Source organism: Oenanthe melanoleuca, chromosome 22, assembly GCF_029582105.1.
Source record: "Oenanthe melanoleuca isolate GR-GAL-2019-014 chromosome 22, OMel1.0, whole genome shotgun sequence".
Taxonomy (NCBI): Eukaryota; Metazoa; Chordata; class Aves; order Passeriformes; family Muscicapidae; genus Oenanthe; species Oenanthe melanoleuca.
The window spans coordinates 2,974,175-2,993,163 of NC_079355.1; the positions used below are offsets into that span (position 1 = coordinate 2,974,175).

Consider the following 18,989-nt stretch of genomic DNA (forward strand, 5'->3'; position numbering starts at 1 on the left):
CCAGGCTGCTCCAACCCAGTCTTGGACACTTGGAGCAGCCACAGCTCCTCTGGGAATTCCATCCATCCCCTCCTCACCCTCCCAGCAGGAATTCCTTCCCAAAATCCCACCTGTCCCTGCCCTTGGTCAGTTTGAAGCCTTTCCCTTTGTTTTATTCCTCCATTCCTCCCTGCCCAGCAGATTCCCAGAGTTCAGGGCTGTTTCTGAACAGATGCAAAAACAGAATTATGGGATGGTTTGGGTTGGAAGGGACATCAATGCCCATCAGTGCCACCCCTGCCATGGCAGGGGCACCTCCCACTGTCCCAGGCTGCTCCAACCCAGTCTTGGACACTTGGAACAGCCACAGCTCCTCTGGGAATTCCATCCATCCCCTCCCCACCCTCCCAGCAGGAATTCCTTCCCAAAATCCCACCCATTAGAGCAGAAATCCCCTGGGGGTGCAACCCTTCACCACCAACGTCCCCTCTGCAACTCCCCTCTCCCTGCACGCCCAGCTGAGCTCCCACCCTCCCAAATCCCAATTTTTTTTGGCTCCAAAGGGTGAGAGAGCAGCTGGCAAAGAGTGAGGAAATCCCTGGGTCACGTTCTGCTGGGAGCCAGCTGAACTCCTGCCCGGCTGCTGCTGGGCTGGGCTGTTCCAGCCTCTGGAATTCCGCTGGAATTTCCCCCTGGAAATCAGCTGCCATTTCCTCCTCCGTGTCCTCAGCGAGGAAATGCCCTGGGGGGAGGCTGGGAAAACACAGGGAGCCTGCAAAGCTTTGGTTAGTCTAGAGAGGAGGGCGGGAAAATCCCGGGATATTCCAAAAGATTTCCCAAAATGTTGGAAAACGAGGCTGGAATTGGTCGTTGCCAGTGTCAGGGGCTGGGAAAGGACAAAACAAGCAGCAAACACGAGCTTGGTGGGTGCCGAGGGAAATTTTCCAGCTGGGGAGGGAATCGTGGAGGTTTCTCATCAGAGAATTTAGTAGATTTGTGAAATCGCGAAAATTTGGATTTTCTGGCTGTTCCTGCGTGGTTTTAGGGAGGAATAATAATAATAATAATGATGATGATGATGATGATGATGATGATAATAATAATAATAATAATAATAATGATAATAATAATAATAATAATAATAATAATAATAATAATTTATTTATTATTTTTTATTTTTTATATTTATATTTATTTCTATTTATGCATTTGTATATAGGTTTTATATATTTATATTATATTTAGATACTTATTATTATATATTATTATATTATACATTTTATATTATTATATTATGATACTATTATGTTATTATTATATTATATTATATTATATTATATTATATTATATTATATTATATTATATTATATTATATTATATTATATTATATTTATTATTTATATTTATATTTATTTATATATTTGTATATATAGTTATTATATTTATATTTATATTTATATTTATTTTATTATTTTTTATTATTTTTTAATTTTTATTTTTATTTTTATTTTTATTTTTATTTTTATTTTTATTTTTATTTTTATTTTTATTTTTATTTTTATTTTTATTTTTATTTTATTTTTATTTTTATTTTTATTTTTATTTCTTTTATTATTAGTGGAATAATTCTTGGTGGGAATAACGCAATCCCTGCCTGGCTCAGGCCCTTCCCCGCAGCAGATTTCTCAGGATGAGGTGAAAGGTTTTGTAAATCGCTGTTAATCTCCCGAGCCGCCCGCGCCGCCGAGTCATTCCTTAAACCTTTGTTTGTCCTTGGGGTGACCCCAGCCTGGAGAAAACGCTCCAGTGAAAAGTGAAGGATTTTGGGTCTTCCCAAAGCGAAATCTTCACTCTCAGTGCCTCAAAGCAGCTCCCAGGTGCAGGAATTGGCAGGAGCGGGTGATTAACAGGAAATAATTAAATATTATAAACTCAGAAATGACTGGGACTGGAGCTGGGTATTTCTGACTGCAAACAGCAGATTTTTTAATTTTGCTTTTCATCCCTTATTTATTATTTCCTCATTATTTATGATGTAGGATTTATATATTATATATTATATATTATATATTTATATTATATATGTTTATATATTATTATTGGTCAGAACCGAGCACTCAGGCGGGTTTTATAGGTTTGAGCTCAGAGTTAGTCCTGGATTAAACCAGGATGGCTGGAGGTGTGAACAGCAAATAAACCCTCAGGGCAGCCAGGGCTGGGAGCTGGTGGCTCAGGGCCGTTCCCAACCCTCCCAAAAAGCTCTCAGGAAATATGAGAAATGAGGTTTTTCCCCATTTTTTCCAAGATGGAAAATCTCCTAAATCCAAGCACCAGCTGAGAGCTGGGATTTGTTATTCTCTGCCCATATTTGAGATGTGAGGAACAAATCTGTGCTCACCAAAACCTCTGTGGATAAAAATCTCCTTTCCTCCAGCACTTCCAGGCGTAGGAATTGTGTGATGGATTTTTTTGGGGTGTCTCTGGTGATTCCAGGATCATTTTTAGGCCCAGATTAAATAAATAAACCCTGGAAAGGATCACTCAGTTTTGGAATCATTCTCCAAGGTCTCAAGTCACGGGCAGTAGCAGAAAACACAGAAAGTTCAGAACTCCCAAGTTTCAGGGTTCCAACCTGGGGGGATTGCATCATTATCCTCTTAATTAGTATCCTCTTAATTAGTGCTTTTTAACAATTGTGCTGATTTTCTACAAACTATAAATATGTGCTCATCCCTATGGGGGTGAGGTTTATTTTTTTCCATAACTGCTCCTGAATTCTCCAAATAAAAATCCTCTTTTAATTCTCTCCTCAATAAAATTGCCTCGAGTTTCGTTTCGAGGTTGGGGAAAAGGCAACAGAGCTTCAAATATTTATGGGTGAAGAAGAGAGAAAATATATGAAATGAAATGAAATGAAATGAAATGAAATGAAATGAAATTAAATTAAATTAAATTAAATATAAAATAAAATAAAGCAAAATAAAGCAAAATAAAATAAAATAAAATGAAATAAAGCATAATAAAATAAAACAAAACAAAATAAAATGAAATGAAATATAAAATAAAATAAAATAAAATAAAATAAAATAAAATAAAATAAAATAAAGCAAAATAAAATAAAATAAAGTAAAGTAACGTAAAATAAAATAAAATGAAACAAAACTAAATAAAATGAAATAAAATAAAATAAAGTAAAATGAAATAAAATGAAATAAAATAGAGTAAAATAAAGTAAAATAAAATAAAATAAAGTAAAATGAAATAAAATTAAAATAAAGCAAAATAAAATAAAATAAAGTAAAATAAAGTAACGTAAAATAAAATAAAATGAAACAAAACTAAATAAAATGAAATAAAATAAAGTAAAATAAAGTAAAATGAAATAAAATTAAAATAAAGCAAAATAAAATAAAATAAAGTAAAATGAAATAAAATTAAAATAAAGCAAAATAAAATAAAATTAAATTAAATTAAAATAAAGCAAAGTAAAATAAAATAAAATAAAATAAAATTAATTTAAATTAAATTTAAAAAAAAAAAAAGAAGAAAAGACAAACTGGCATCCCAGTGCTGTGTGTGTTTTCTTTGCAGCAGCCCCTGGTGAGGCTGAAAGGAGGAGCCAACACGGGGGAAGGCAGGGTGGAGGTGCTGAAGAACGGCGAGTGGGGCACGGTGTGCGACGACAGCTGGAACCTGGTGTCGGCCAGCGTGGTGTGCCGCGAGCTGGGCTTCGGCAGCGCCAGGGAGGCCATCACGGGCGCCAGGCTGGGCCAAGGTGAGCCCGGCACAGCCCGCGGCTGCCGCGGGAAAGGGGTGGGCAAACAGGGTGTGCAGAGAGGAGGCTGAGGAGCCCAGAACTTTATATGGATAAAGGGAAAATGAATCCACAGACACTGGGGGTTTGTGTGCAGAGAGGAGGCAGAGGAGCCCAGAACTTTATATGGATAAAGGGAGAGGCCATGCGGCATTCTGTCTGATTTTTAGAGGGCACATCCTTCTTTTTATCCCAATTTCCCTCTTTCTTTCCCCATTAACTGAGGTAGTGGAGAAGTCCCAAATTACCTGAGACTCCTTTCTAGTGTATGACCCCCACTTCTTATTTTCCTATGGAATTTATGGTAAAGAGTGTCAGGAAAATGAATCCACAGACACTGGGGGTTGTGTGCAGAGAGGAGGCTGAGGAGCCCAGAACTTTATATGGATAAAGGGAAAATGAATCCACAGACACTGGGGGTTTGTGTGCAGAGAGGAGGCTGAGGAGCCCAGAACTTTATATGGATAAAGGGAGAGGCCATGCGGAGTTCTGTTTGATTTTTAGAGGGCACATCCTTTTTATCCCAATTTCCCTCTTTCTTTCCCCATTAACTGAGGTAGTCGAGAGGTCCCGAATCTCCTGAGACCCCTTTCTAGTGTATGACCCCCACTTTGTATTTTCCTATGGAATTTATGGTAAAGAGTGTCAGGAAAATGAATCCACAGACACTGGGGGTTTGTGTGCAGAGAGGAGGCTGAGGAGCCCAGAACTTTAGTTGTGTAAAGGGAGAGGCCATTGGTCATTCTCTCCAATTTTTACAGGGCACATCCTACTTTTTATCCCTAGTTCCCTCTCTCTTTCCCCATTGGCTGAGGTACTTGAGAGGTTCCAAATCACTTGAGACCCCTTTCTCATGTATAACCCTCACTTTTTATTTTCCTGTGGAATTTATGGTTGCTCCTATTGTTTCTTTCATCTCTCAGTATCCAATTTTATTTATCAGCAGACCCACAGCATTTTGTAAAGATTGTCAGGAAAATGAATCCACAAACAGCTGAGGTTTGTGTCCAGAAAGGAGACAGAGGAGTCCCGGAACTTTATTTGGATAAAGGGAGAGACCATGGGTTCTCTCCAATTTTTAGAAGATGCAGCTTCCTTTTTATCCCAATTTCTCTCTCTCTTTCCCCATTGGCTGAGGTCCAGATTTCTCAAACCAACCTAAGAATCTCTTCTCATTTATCCCCCCTTGGTTTCTTCGTATGGAATTTATGGTTCCTCCCATTGTTTCTTTCATCTCTCAGTATCCAATTTTATTTATCAGCTTTGTTTGTAAAGACAAATCTCTCTCATTCCATTTTATCAATCAGTGGAATCCTTCCCATTGTTTCTTTTATCTCTCAGTGCTGGTTTTTATCTACCACAGTTTGTTTGTAAAGACAAATCCCTCATTCCTTTCACTGGTGCCCTGAATGGAATGTTCCACCCCCAGGAACATCCCATAACTCAAGGCATGGAGGATTTTCGGTTGGGATTTCAATCTGAGGACCAGGAATTTATTCCTTAACTTTAATAATTCTTTTGAGGCCAGACTGGAATTCTGTCGCTTAAAAAGATTCCTTAAAAAAAAACTCCTGGGGATGATGAGTTTGACCTTTTGCTCAGGCAGCTGTTCCAGCAATTAATTCTTAATTATCTCATTTTCTGCTCTGAAATTCCCTTTGAATTCTCCAGAACCACACCATGCTGTAATGCATTACTAGAAGGTTCCTGGCAAAAAATTAAATCCTGAACTCAGACTTCAAACACTCCAGTTTAAGAGCAAGACAGTAATTTAGCTCATTATAAATAGAAGGGCATTTGAACAGCTCAGAGCCAGGTTTGGGTTTGGATTTCCTGTCTTTGGGAGTTGGTTTAAATCCCAAAATGTGGTCAAAGGCAAACTGAAACCACCTGGTGATTCCCACATCTTTTACCTGGGGTGGAGATTAAAAAAAAAAAAAAAATTGCACCATGCCCTTGTTGTTGTGAGAATAACCACAAAAAAAAAAAAATCCTTGTGAGAATAAAGGAATTGGAGAAATTTTGAGAATAAAGGAATGGGGTAAATTCCTTCAGCTTGGAGAAGGGAAGAGAAGGAAACAACACGTGGGTGTCCTGAGTCTGGGAAGCTTTAAAAAATGACCAAATCCTCTGGATTTGCCAAAAACACTCTTTGTGGCTGGCTGGAATCTGCTGATTCCAGTGTTTAATGGGATGTAGAAACAGCTCCATCATCCTGGGGGCTGCCACGTGAGGGAGGAGAGCGTGGAACACGCTGTTCCTGCAGATCCACAGCCTGGGATCTCCCTGTGCATTCCCACACATTTCCCTTCACATTTTTTCCCCTTTTCTTCTTATTCATCCATCAGTGCTCACTGGCAGGAGCATCCCTTGGTACCTTTTCCCTTTCCTTTCCCTTTCCCTTTCCCTTTCCCTTTCCCTTTCCCTTTCCCTTTCCCTTTCCCTTTCCCTTTCCCTTTCCCTTTCCCTTTCCTTTCCCTTTCCTTTCCTTTCCCAGATTTCTTTCCCTGACTCCTCATCCCTTCCTCTGGATGTTTTTATTCACAGCCAACATGTCCATGTCCCAGTTCAATGTCAGGTATTGACTGGGAGCAGATTCCAGCACAGAGACCCAGCCAAAAAGTCACAATTGGTGAATTCCCTACAGCTGAAGTTTGTAAATTATGAAACAGTGGAAACTTGGCTTTTCCTGGGATTTTTGCACGCTTGAGTCGCAGCGAATACTGGAAAAAATTAACAGATTTTTGTTTTATTTTTAAACAGATGTTTGTTTTATTTCTGAAAAAAATCAGCGGATTTTTTCCAAGTTTTGAATGCTGGAGGTCACTGTGGTGTTCACAACCTGCTGGGGTATTCCCTCACCACACAGAAGGAGTTTTTTACTTTTTTCTTTATTTTCCCCAAGGAATGGGTCCCATCCACCTGAACGAGATCGACTGCACGGGCTTTGAGAAGTCGGTCACGGACTGCAAGTTCAACACCGAGTCCCAGGGCTGCAACCACGAGGAAGATGCTGCTGTGAGGTGCAACGTGCCAGCCATGGGCTTCCAGAACCAGGTGGGGAGCTGAGGGATCCGGGTGTGAGGGAATTTTGGGCTGGAATTTTGGGCAGGAATCAGGCTGGAATCATTTCAGCCAAGCCGTGAGTATTTAATTCAGGTTTTAGCTGAAAAACGAGAGAAAATGAGAATGAGTCTCCATTTTTTGAGCTTCTCTGGACATGGCAGAGTCCTTAAAATGAGGAAGGACAGATTGGACAGGGCTTGGAGCAACTTGGGATGGGGGAAGGTCCCTGTCTGTGGCACTGGATGATTTTTTAACCCAATTTTGAACCTTTCCTGACCAACCATTCCATGATTCTGTGCTAACTGCATGAACCAGGCTCAGATTCCTCTGACTGCTCCTTCCCAAGCTCTAAAGGAGCAGGGAAGGGAAGCTTTTCCAGGGCATGCAATTCCTGCAGCTGGTCCCACCCATTTTGCTGCTGGGCTTGGCTGGACCATCCCCTGCCCAGCTGGGAGAAGAACTGAACTCCCTGAGCTCGAGCCTGGAGGAAACTCTGAGAGCTGCTCCATCCCAGGATGGTTTTCCAGGGCCTTCCCCTCGAGGAGCCCCTCCTGATCCCACACAAAGATGGGTGCTTGTCCTGGTTTGAAAAACAGGTGTCTGCTAAGAAAGGCAGGAGCCTCTCTTTGAAATGGAGAATATAAACCAAAATTATTGTAATTATGAAGTTAAGGGGCTCTCAGGCAAAGATATGGGAATAGGAATAGTTCTTTACTAAGAAAATTAAAATAGAAATGCAGTATTACACAGAACAATCCCAACCCTGCCAGAGTCAGAATCCAAGCTGACACCCGTCAGTCAGTCAGGGTGTTGGCACAGTCCCATTCAATGGTGGCTGCATCCTCCTGCAGGGGCAGATGTGGTTCAGCTGGAGCAGTGCTCCTGGAGAAGGTGCAGTTTCCTCTGAAGCTCCAGGGATGATGTGGAAGGCTCTGGTTTTCCTCTGGAATCCAGTGGAAAAGGCTGCTCTGGTGTTCCAAATCTCAGTTTTTATCTGGGTAGGAAATGTTTGGCTCCTCCCTCTGGGTGGAGCATCTCCCAGTGGGATGATGGAATTTTATCAGTCATGCCCTGGGACTCACTGGCCATTAACAGGAGATATCTCCTGGAGGGAGGATGGGCTGTGGAAAGATAAAGATGATTGCCCAGCTGGTTTAAAGATGGCCCATTAACAGGAGATATCTCCCAGGGAGATAAAGAACACTGCCCCAGCTGGTTTAACAGCTGGTGACAGAATCCAGACTTTTGGTCACATCCTGCATTGCAACCTAAGACAGTGCTGCACACCTCCAGTGCCCTGAGTCGTTTTCTCTAATTTGGGAATGTGTTCAGGCAGCCTTGTCCAAATTCCTTTTTCCCAGTCTGTGGGGGAAAAATCCCTCACCAGGATTCCTCCAGCTCTGTGCTAAAATGGGAGTTTTCTCCCGTGCATGTTTCAAAGTTATTAAAGCAAAATATATTCATTTGCTTAGAACACATTTTGTAAGAACTTCAAGAAAATTTTTAATTTTTTTTTTCCGTAAACACTGGAAACATTCTCACCTACATATTGGAATTATAAGCTGACAACTTGATTTTCAGTCTGGATCACTTCCATCTGAGGACATCCAACAATTCCAAAATTTTTTTTGGGGGGAACAAAACCTTCTTTCCTGGGAAGTTTGCCGTGGTTTTACGGGTTCTGTGTCCCGCAGCTGCGCCTGAGCGGGGGCCGCACGCCGTACGAGGGGCGCGTGGAGGTGCTGGCTGAGCGCAACGGGACCCTGCGCTGGGGCACGGTCTGCAGCCACAACTGGGGCACCGTGGAGGCCATGGTGGTGTGCAGGCAGCTGGGGCTGGGCTTCGCCAGCCACGCCTTCCAGGTGAGCCCCTGCGCCAGCCCCACCTGGGCAGCACGTCTGGGTGGGTGGGTGGGTTGGTTTGGGTCGTGCTGTGGGAATTGTTGGTGGGGAGGGTGGTCAGGACGAACTCAGGAGGTCTCTGTGTCCTGGTCTGGAAGTTTGGAGTTAGTTGTAAGGGTGTGGGTGTACGGGGTCCTGCTGAGAGCTGCCAGCCACAGCTCAGAGCACGACAAAGAGAGAGTAATAACAGACAGAGAATACTAGAAAGCAATTTTCCAGTTTACAACACAATAAATCTTCTTCTCTGTTGAATATTCTAATTTCCACTAACCAACCTACTACAAGATACAAATTTCCTAATATTTGCATGCAACCTATAGGAATTGCTGCATTACCATGTTTTACTGCTTTCTTATCTCTAAAGCTTATCTCTAAACCTTTCCTGCCATACTTGGAACAGGATGTCTGCTGGCTCTTTGGTATTTGTGGCATTTGGCATTGCCTAAACAAAAGAAAGAGGCCTCAAACATTCACTTTGTTGCTCTCAGCCCCACAGTGGAAAACTGCTATCATTTCTATTTCTCTTATGGCTTCAAAATCTTTTACTATGCACTCATATTTATAAGGTTTTCCTATTTCCTCATTCCCAACATCATTCCAAAAGGAGCTTCAAGGGTTGAGCTGGGATGACCTTGAGGGTGAAATCTTTGTGGTACAACGGTGCTGGAGGTGGGGATTTGGAGCAGGAGGAGAAGTGAGGGAACTTCAGCAGGAGCTGGAATGATTGGATGAGGGGGGATGGCTTCCTACTGCCAGAGGGCAGGGTTGGATGGAATATTGGGAATAAAGTCTTCCCTGGGAGCATGGTGAGGTCCTGGGGTGCGATTCCCAGAGAAGCTTTGGCTCCCCCATCCTTGGAAGTGTTCAAGGCCAGCTTGGAGCAACCTGGGATAATGAGAGATATCCCTGCCTATGGCTGGGGTGGGACTGGATGAGTTTTAAGGTTTTTGAGGGTTTGGTGATAAACCTGATGCTTCCCTGAGTTCTCTGTTGTTTTCTCACAGCTCAGGTTCCCCAACATTCCCCAGTCCCTGCTTGGGCTGGTGGTTGCATGCAGGTTCTTGTCCCTCCCTGAAATGCAGAGGTCAGGTTCAAACTGGTGTCAGGTCATCTGAAAAAAATAAGATTTTGCTCCTGTAGCTGTCCCAGTGCAGCCCTGAACAGCAGGGCTGGATCCAGCTCCATTTTCTCTCCCTGCTCCTCTCCTGCCCAAACCCTTCTGGCTTCTGCAGGGCCAGGAATGACCCCTCAGTTCTGCCCCACCCCTGGGAGTGTCCAAGGCCAGGCTGGTGGGGCTTGGAGCAACTTGGGACGGTGGAAAATGTCCCTGCCCATGGGATGACCTTTAAGGTCCTTTCCAACCCAAACCATTCCGTGATCTCTGCCACCCTGGGCTCGTGGACAGACCCCATGGCCAGGGAGGGATCTGCAGGTCCTCAGGGGACACTCTGGGCTTGGACACCCAGCAGGGAGGAGGCTGCAGCTGCCCACCTGCTGCTGGAGCCATTCCCTGCTCCAACAGCTGCTTCCTCCAGCTGATTTCCCCCATAAAACCCCAGGAGCTGAGCATCTCCTCATCCCTGAGCCCTTCCCTGGCTCTGTTGACACAGCCCTGAGAGTCCAGTGAGGAAAAGACGTTTTTTTCCCCGAGCTGAGGCTGCTGGAATTTGGAACAGAAAAGGCCCTTATGCTGCCCCAGCTCTGGGAACATAAAGCCCCAGTGTGCAGAACAGCAGCCCTGTGTGCTCCCAGCCTTCCCAAGCAGCCAGGGCCAAAGGGAGCCCTGGGACTCCGGGGGTTTCTTTTCCTGGAAACTGCTCCCAGTGTGGGCACAGACAAATCTCATCGGATTATTTTAGGTTCTTTCTCCCCTTTCTCCCAAGTTTTGGGGTTTGGGAGTTGATGTTGTGTGATTCCCGTGGGGGATGATGAGAGGAGAGGGAATTTCTTGAGGGACTGGAATGATGGGATAAAGGGGAATGGCTTCCCACTGCCAGAGGGCAGAGTTAGGTGGGATATTGGGAATAACTCATCCTTGGACAGTGGGGAGGGGCTGGGATGGAATTCCCAGAGAAGCTGTGGATGCCCCTGGATCCCTGGAAGTGTCCAGGGCCAGGTTGGAGCACCTGGGACAGTGGGAGGTGTCCCTGCCCATGACAAGGGTGGGACAGGATGGGATTCAAGGTTTTTAAGGATTTGGTGACAAAACTTCTGCTTCCCTGAATTCCCTGCTCCAGCATCCTTTGTCTTGATCCTCCTGGATAACTTGGGGTCTTGCCCTGATCTTATTCTAGAGTAACAATCCACACTTTTAAACAGGTAAATATCCCCCTAAGAGCCATTAAATGTGTGAAATTCCTTTTCCCGCCTTTTGTCTTTTTTTTTTTTTTTTGTGCCCAGGAAACGTGGTACTGGCACGGGGACGTCAGCGCCGACGACGTGGTGATGAGCGGGGTGAAGTGCTCGGGGACAGAGATGTCGCTGTCCCACTGCCGGCACGACGGGGCGCGCGTGTCCTGCCCCAGGGGCGGGGGGCGCTTCGGGGCCGGCGTGTCCTGCTCAGAGAGTGAGTGACCGGGGGTGGATCCCACGGGGTCCTGGGGTCGGCAAAACTGCGGGAAGCCCTTCCTGGCAGAGAGGTTCTGGCTGTGGCTGCGCCTGACGTGGGGGAGTCCAGCCTGGAGAGAGCTGGGGTTGGGATAAGGGGATGGGATGGGATCTGAGGGGATGGGATGGGATCAGTGGGATGGGATGGGATCAATGGGATGGGATGGGATGGGATGGGATATGGGATGGGACAGTGGGATCAATGGGATGGGATGGGATGGGATTTGGGTTGGGATCGATGGGATGGGATCAGTGGGATCAATGGGATGGGATCAATGGGATCAATGAGATGGGATGGGATGGGATTTGGGTTGGGATCAATGGGATGGGATCATAAGGATGGGGTTGGATCTATGGGATGGGGTTGAGATCCGTGGGATCCATGGGTTGGGATGGGATGGGATATAGGATGGGATTTGGGATAGGATGGGATAGGATGGGGTCATTGGGATGGGATGGGATTGGGATGGGATAATGGGATGGGATTTGGGATGGGATTTGGCATGGGATTTGGGATGGGATGGGATGGGATGGGATGGGATGGGATGGGATGGGATGGGATGGGATGGGATGGCATGGGATTTGGGATGGGATGGGATTTAAGGCCAACTATTCTCATATGGTGAAAATTCCCCCCCAGGCTTTTCCCGCTCAAACTCAGAGTAGGATTAGGTTGGATATTCAGGAGGAATTGTTCTCTTTGAGGGTGGTGAGGGGCTGGGATGGAATTCCCAGAGCAGCTGTGGCTGCCCAGTTCCTGGAAGTGTCCAAGGCCAGCCTGGAGTGAGCTGGGATTGTGGAAGGTGTCCCTGCTCATGGCTGGGGGTGGATAGGATGGGAATTCAGGTCCATATTCCCGTATGGTGAATCATTCCCTACCAAGCTTTTCCTCCTCCAACTCTGAGTAGGATTAGATTGGAGATTCAGGAGAAATCCTTCCCTGGGAGGGTGGGGAGAGGCTAGAATGGATTTTCTACAGAAGCTGTGGCTGTGCTATCCCTAGAACTGTCCAAGGCCAGGTTGGACAGGGCTTGGAACAACCTGGGACAGTGGGGCTGGAAGTGTCTGATCCTAAAAACCCCTTCCCAGCAGCAGGACCACCCTCCCCCTCCAGCAGCCGCGTTCGGGGTGATTTTATGTAATTCCAACCGTGCATTCCCCGCCGCAGCCGCCCCTGACCTGGTGCTGAACGCGGAGCTGGTGGAGCAGACGGCGTACCTGGAGGACAGGCCCATGTTCCTGCTGCAGTGCGCCCTGGAGGAGAACTGCCTGGCCAGCTCTGCCCACAACACCTCGCTGACCTCGGGCTACCGGCGCCTGCTGCGCTTCTCCTCCCAGATCCACAACAACGGCCAGTCCGACTTCCGGCCCAAGAACGGGCGCCACGCCTGGGTGTGGCACGACTGTCACCGGTGGGTGGCACGCGGGCGGTCGGTGGCACACAGGGAGCCACACACAGGGGATTGGTGTCACACGTGGAGCCACACACAGGGGGTCGGTGTCACAGGGGGGTCAGTGTCACACGGGGGTCGGTGTCACACAGGGAGCCACACACGGGGGTCGGTGTCACACAGGGATTGGTGTCACACGTGGAGCCACGCACGGGGCTCAATGTCACACAGGGATCGGTGTCACACGTGGAGCCACACACAGGGCTTGGTGTCACACGTGGAGCCATACACGGGGGTCAGTGTCACACAGGGCTCGGTGTCACACAGGGCTTGGTGTCACACGTGGAGCCATACACAGGGGTCAGTGTCACACAGGGCTCGGTGTCACACAGGGCTCAGTGTCACACAGGGCTTGGTGTCACACGTGGAGCCACACACGGGGGTCGGTGTCACATGTGGAGCCATACACAGGGCTCGGTGTCACACAGGGGTTGGTGTCACACGTGGAGCCATACACGGGGGTCAGTGTCACACAGGGATCGGTGTCACACAGGGCTCGGTGTTACACGTGGAGCCACACACGAGGGTCAGTGTCACACAGGGAGCCACACACAGGGCTCGGTGTCACATAGGGCTCGGTGTCACACAGGGAGCCACGTACAGGGCTCGGTGTCACACAGGGCTCAGTGTCACACAGGGCTCGGTGTCACACAGGGGTCAGTGTCACACGTGGAGCCACACACGGAGGTCAGTGTCACACAGGGATAGGTGTCACACAGGGAGCCACGCACGGGGCTCGGTGTCACACAGGCATCGGTGTCACACGTGGAGCTCAGTGCCACATGTGCCACATGGTGTCACACGGTGTCACACAGGGGTCGGTGTCACACGTGGAGCCACGCACGGGGCTCAGTGTCACACAGGGCTCAGTGTCACACAGGGGTCGGTGTCACACAGGGAGCCACACACAGGGCTCAGTGTCACACAGGGGTCGGTGTCACACGTGGAGCTCAGTGCCACCTGTACCACACCGTGTCACACAGGGCTGGGTGCCTGTCCTGGTTTGGAGGACAGGTGTCTGCCAATAAAGGCAGGAGCTTCTCTTTGAAACGGTGAATGTAAACCCCCTTCCTTCAAATTATTATTATATTATTATATTATTATATTATTATAGTATTATAGTATTATAGTATTATAGTATTATAGTTTATTACTATTACTATTACTATTACTAATACTATTATGTTATAATAAATTATTATTATATTATTATAAATTAGTATAATAATTTTGAAATTAAGGGGCTCTCAGGCCAAGATATGGGAATAAGAATAACAGTTCTTTACTAGGAAAATTAAAATAGAAATGCAGTATTACACAGAACAATCCCAAACCCTGCCAGAGTCAGAATCCAAGCTGACACCCGTCAGTCAGTCAGGGTGTTGGCACAGTCCCATTCAATGGTGGCTGCATCCTCCTGCAGGGGCAGATGTGGTTCAGCTGGAGCAGTGCTCCTGGAGAAGGTGCAGTTTCCTCTGAAGCTCCAGGGATGATGTGGAAGGCTCTGGTTTTCCTCTGGAATCCAGTGGAAAAGGCTGCTCTGCTGTTCCAAATCTCAGTTTTTATCTGGGTAGGAAATGTTTGGCTCCTCCCCCTGGGTGGAGCATCTCCCAGTGGGATGATGGAATTTTATCAGTCATGCCCTGGGACTCACTGGCCATTAACAGGAGATATCTCCTGGAGGGAGGATGGGCTGGGGGAAGATAAAGATGATTGCCCAGCTGGTTTAAAGATGGCCCATGAGCAGATAATGTGTGCCAGGAGATCAGGGGCACTGCCCCACCCGGCTGCAGCAGATGGGGACAGAATTCACATTTCTGTCACATCCTGCATTGCAACCCAAGACAGTGTCACACACATGGCTCAGTGTCACACTGAAAGGCTCAGCTGGGAGGTGTTTTTGTGCTCATTTTTAACAAAATTCATCCCATAAATGCATCATTTTCAAGGAATTAAGACAGTTTTTGGTAAATTAGCGGGGAAAGGGAACTGGAGGCCCTCCAGGTGCTTTGCTGTGAAATCAGGGCTGGTACAAGGTGGATTTTCCCTAATTTGAGGTAAAAGGCAGTGAAATAACTCCATGCACAGCTCCTGTCCTGTTTAAAAAACTGGGGAAACACCAGAGTGGTAAATTTTAAACCTAGGAGTTCTTTATAATCTTCCCAAAGAGCTGAGGTGTGCAGGTAGCACTGGAACAGGGGGAACTTGGAACAATTTTGGACAGCGTGGGAGGGAGGTGGGATGGGAAAGGGTGAGGAAAAGGGCAGGAGCCATCTGTGCTCCAAACTGGATCCTGTTTAGGCAGACAGGGAGGAACTCAATCCCTCTTCAATCTTTCCAGTCTGTGAGCAGCAGAGTGTAAACAGCCCAGGGAGTGACTCAGGCATAGCTCAGAATCTGAGTCAGGCTCCAGAAGCTCAAACTCGCATCAGATTCGGTGATTTGAGCCAAATTTGCCTCAAATCCAGAGCCCAGCCTCAGCCTTGGGCCTCTGCTTTGCCTCCTGCCCTGGGAGCTCCTGTTTGGATGTGAAAGTGGAATAAAAATGGGGAAGACCCCGAGCAGGGAGAGAAAAATTATTTCATTCTGGCAGTTGGCAATTTCTGCATTTTTTTTCTTTTTTAATTTTTTTTTTTTTTTTTTTTTTTTTTGGTGAGGTGTAAAGCAGAAAAAATTTTCTCCCCTTCCCTCTTTGCTCCTCCCTCATCTGTAAATACATGAGCAATGGAAGTGTTTAAGCCTTGATTATTTTTACAGCTGGGAAGGAGTGGATTTATGCCCTTCTTTTCTTCTTCTTCTTCTTTTTTTTTTTTTTTTTTTAATTCTTAAGCAGCTGATTCTGAATTAGGCCCTACCTGGGCCTCACTCTGAGCTGAGCTTTGCAGTTGGGCCCTGCTGGGTGTCAGTGCAGGGTTCCAGGGCATTCCCAAATCTGGGACACCCATTCCCAGAGCTGAGGTGACACACAGAGGTTTTAGCTCCCACTCCAGTTGTTTCCCTGCTCCCTCTCACCCTGGATTTGCTCCCAGTTCCAAGGCTGGGCTCAAATCCAGGGTGTTGAATCAGCATCACCCACAGAGCTGTGCCCAGCCCTGACCACGTGGAGCCACAGCTGGGCTTTAATCTGGTATTTCCAGCTCATTCCTGCTCTGCTAATCCCATGGAGTCCAGCTGGGCTAAAACTCAGCTTAATTCTCTGCTGAGTCAGCAGTGGAGCTTAAAAAAACCCAACGTCCCCCGAGTCCAACGTCACCCAAACCCTGCTGGGGTCTGGCTTTGCTAATCAGGGGTCTAAACACAGGGGTTTAAAACTGGGATGAAAATCCAGCTCTGAGCAAGGTGAGAGAAGCTGCTCCAGCTGTTGTTTTTTGCTGATAAATTCACATTCTGCTGCTGAAAAAATTAATTACTAAAAGCAGGCAGGTCTGGGCACAGCCAGCTCTGTGTGGAATATTCCTGGGAAATGATGGGGCTGCTCCAAGGGATGATTTTTGGGTGGATTTTCCACCCTTCCTGCCACTATAAATTGGGATTCTGTGATCCCAGAGAAGATGGAGCAAGGGATTTAATAAAGGTCCCAGGACAGGGCTTGGAGCAGCCTGGGATGGTGGGAAATATGGACAGGGATGGAATAAAATGATCCTTAAATCCCTGCCCAGCATCATGGATGGAAAAAAATGATCCTTAAATCCCTGCCCACCCAACCAGTCTGGGACTCCATGTGAATAAATCCCAGGAAGGAGCAGGATGGGTGATGGAACCACACAGGATCACACCCAGGGAATATTTCCTGGCAGCACCACTCAGCCCTTCAGCCCTGGTAATTAAATAAAAATTAATTATGGGGGTAAATTAATTATCCCTCTGCCCACACAGGCACTACCACAGCATGGAGGTGTTCACTCACTACGACCTGCTGAACCTCAACGGCACCAAGGTGGCCGAGGGACACAAGGCCAGCTTCTGCCTGGAGGACACGGAGTGCGAGGCAGGTCAGTGCCAGAGACTGCGCCGGGAACGAGGAGCCGGGAAATGGTCATGGATGGATGGATGGTGGATGGATGATGGATGGATGATGGGTAAAGGATGGATGAATGGATGATGGATTGATAAAGGATGGATGGATGATGGATGATGGATGGATGATGGATGGATGGATGATGGATGGATGGATGGATGGATGGATGGATGGATGGATGGATGGATGATGGATTGATAAAGGATGGATGGATGGATGGATGGATGGATGGATGGATGGATGGATAAAGGATGGATGGATAAAGGATGGATGGATGGATGGATGGATGGATGGATGATGGATTGATAAAGGATGGATGGATGGATAGATGGATGGATGGATAAAGGATGGATGGATGGATGGATGGATGGATGATGGATGGGTGGATGGATGGATGATGGATGGATGGATGGATGGATGGATGGATGGATGGATAAAGGATGGATAAAGGATGGATGATGGAACTCCCCAGATCCCCCATTCTCTTTTCCACCCTCAGCTCCCTCCATCCCAGCTCTGAGCTGCTCCAAAACCCCAAATTTTCTGCATTTTCTGCATTTTCTGCTCCTTACCACATGAGGAATTCCAAAAGAATCCTCCATCTGCTGGGATTTGACAGTGGCAGCTCCTTAAATCTCCCCAAAACACCACACCTGGAGTTTATCATTGCCCGTGGGGAACAACCAGGAATTTTCTGGGAATTCTGCTGCAGATTTAACCCTTTTTTCCTGGATTCTCCTCCTTTAGATGTGCAGAAGCAGTACGAGTGTGCCAATTTTGGGGAGCAGGGGATCACAGTTGGCTGCTGGGACGTTTACAGGCACGACATCGACTGCCAGTGGATCGACATCACCGACGTGCCCCCCGGGGATTACCTCTTCCAGGTGGGAGGAACAGCACTTGGGACATTCCTCCTGCTCTCACCTAACCAATCACATCCAGATTTTAACAAATTTGTCCACTTGACACCTCCAACTTCTGTTTGTAAAGGGATTCCATTCCCGGATGCCTAAAAGATAAAGGATTATCCGCCAGGATAATTAACACACCTCCCAAGAGAAAAATCAGGGTCCATGACCACAGTTTGGAGATTAAAGTCTTAGAAAAATCCATGTCCAGCTAATCCTGGAGAGGCCCAGCCCAGCTGATGTTGTTGGCAGTGTTGTCACATTCCCAAATCACAGCGTTCCTCTTTGGAGCTGGTTCCCTGAATTTTGGGATTAAACAGTGCTGGTTGTGCAGGAATTTGGGCTGTGCCCATGGGGGGATTTTTCTGGGTCCAAAAAACAGCCATTGGCACTGGGGAGGAGGGAAAGGAGAGTAATGATTTCTGTCTGAGCTGTGTGAAATGGAAAATGGGGGTGTGGAGGGAGATTTTGGGGCATGGGAGAAGGTGTGGCTGTGGTGAGTTGGAGATGGAGCAGCTGCTGGGGGGAAAGGCTGAAGGAATTGGGAATGGAAACATCAAAGCCAAACTAATTTAAATTTGGCTTAGTTCATTGTTAAAGCCATTTAAACTGGAATTAACCCATGGGCTCTTTAGGACAGAAAATTCACAGGGAGAGCTCAGAGCAACTTCCAGAACCCAAAGGGGCTTCAGGAGAGCTGGAGAGGGACTGGGGACAAGGGATGGAGGGACAGGACACAGGGACTGGCTCCCACTGGGAAAGGGGAGATTTGGGTGGATTTGGGAAGGAATGAGGTGGGAGGGGCTGGGATGGAACTCCCAGAGGAGCTGTGGATCCCTGGTTGTGTCCAAGGCCAGGCTGGAGCACCTGGGACAGAGGGAGGTGTCCCTGCCCATGGAATGGGATTTAATTTAATTTAATTCCCTTCCCACCCAAACAATTCCAGGATTCCCTGAGCGAGGCTTTATTCCGTTCTTTATTCAAGTCATTTCTCTCTCTTTACAAAATGTATTTTTATTTTCTGCTTTAAAAAATTGCTGTAAAAAACAACTGATCCTGCATCCTGCCAAGTCAACAACCCCACCCCTGTCCCTCCATCCCTCCCAGGTCGTGATCAACCCCAACTACGAGGTGGCAGAGTCGGATTATTCCAACAACGTCATGAAATGCCGGAGCCGCTACGATGGGCAGCGCATCTGGATGTACAACTGCCACATAGGTGAGAGCTGGCACCCTCCTGCATCT

The 18,989-nt window shown here is 46.9% G+C and overlaps 1 protein-coding gene across 3 annotated transcripts in view; it reads left to right on the forward strand.

The window, feature by feature from the left end:
* Window positions 1–18,989, forward strand: part of LOXL2 (lysyl oxidase like 2) — a 66,470-nt gene that overhangs the window by 44,148 nt on the left and 3,333 nt on the right. For all 3 annotated transcript variants that reach the window (XM_056508683.1, XM_056508684.1, XM_056508686.1), the window contains 8 exons: window positions 3,571–3,754; window positions 6,699–6,850; window positions 8,554–8,721; window positions 11,161–11,326; window positions 12,536–12,779; window positions 16,695–16,810; window positions 17,584–17,720; window positions 18,852–18,963. In XM_056508683.1, the coding sequence (XP_056364658.1) occupies window positions 3,571–3,754; window positions 6,699–6,850; window positions 8,554–8,721; window positions 11,161–11,326; window positions 12,536–12,779; window positions 16,695–16,810; window positions 17,584–17,720; window positions 18,852–18,963 (1,279 nt within the window). The remainder of the gene's footprint in view (window positions 1–3,570; window positions 3,755–6,698; window positions 6,851–8,553; window positions 8,722–11,160; window positions 11,327–12,535; window positions 12,780–16,694; window positions 16,811–17,583; window positions 17,721–18,851; window positions 18,964–18,989) is intronic.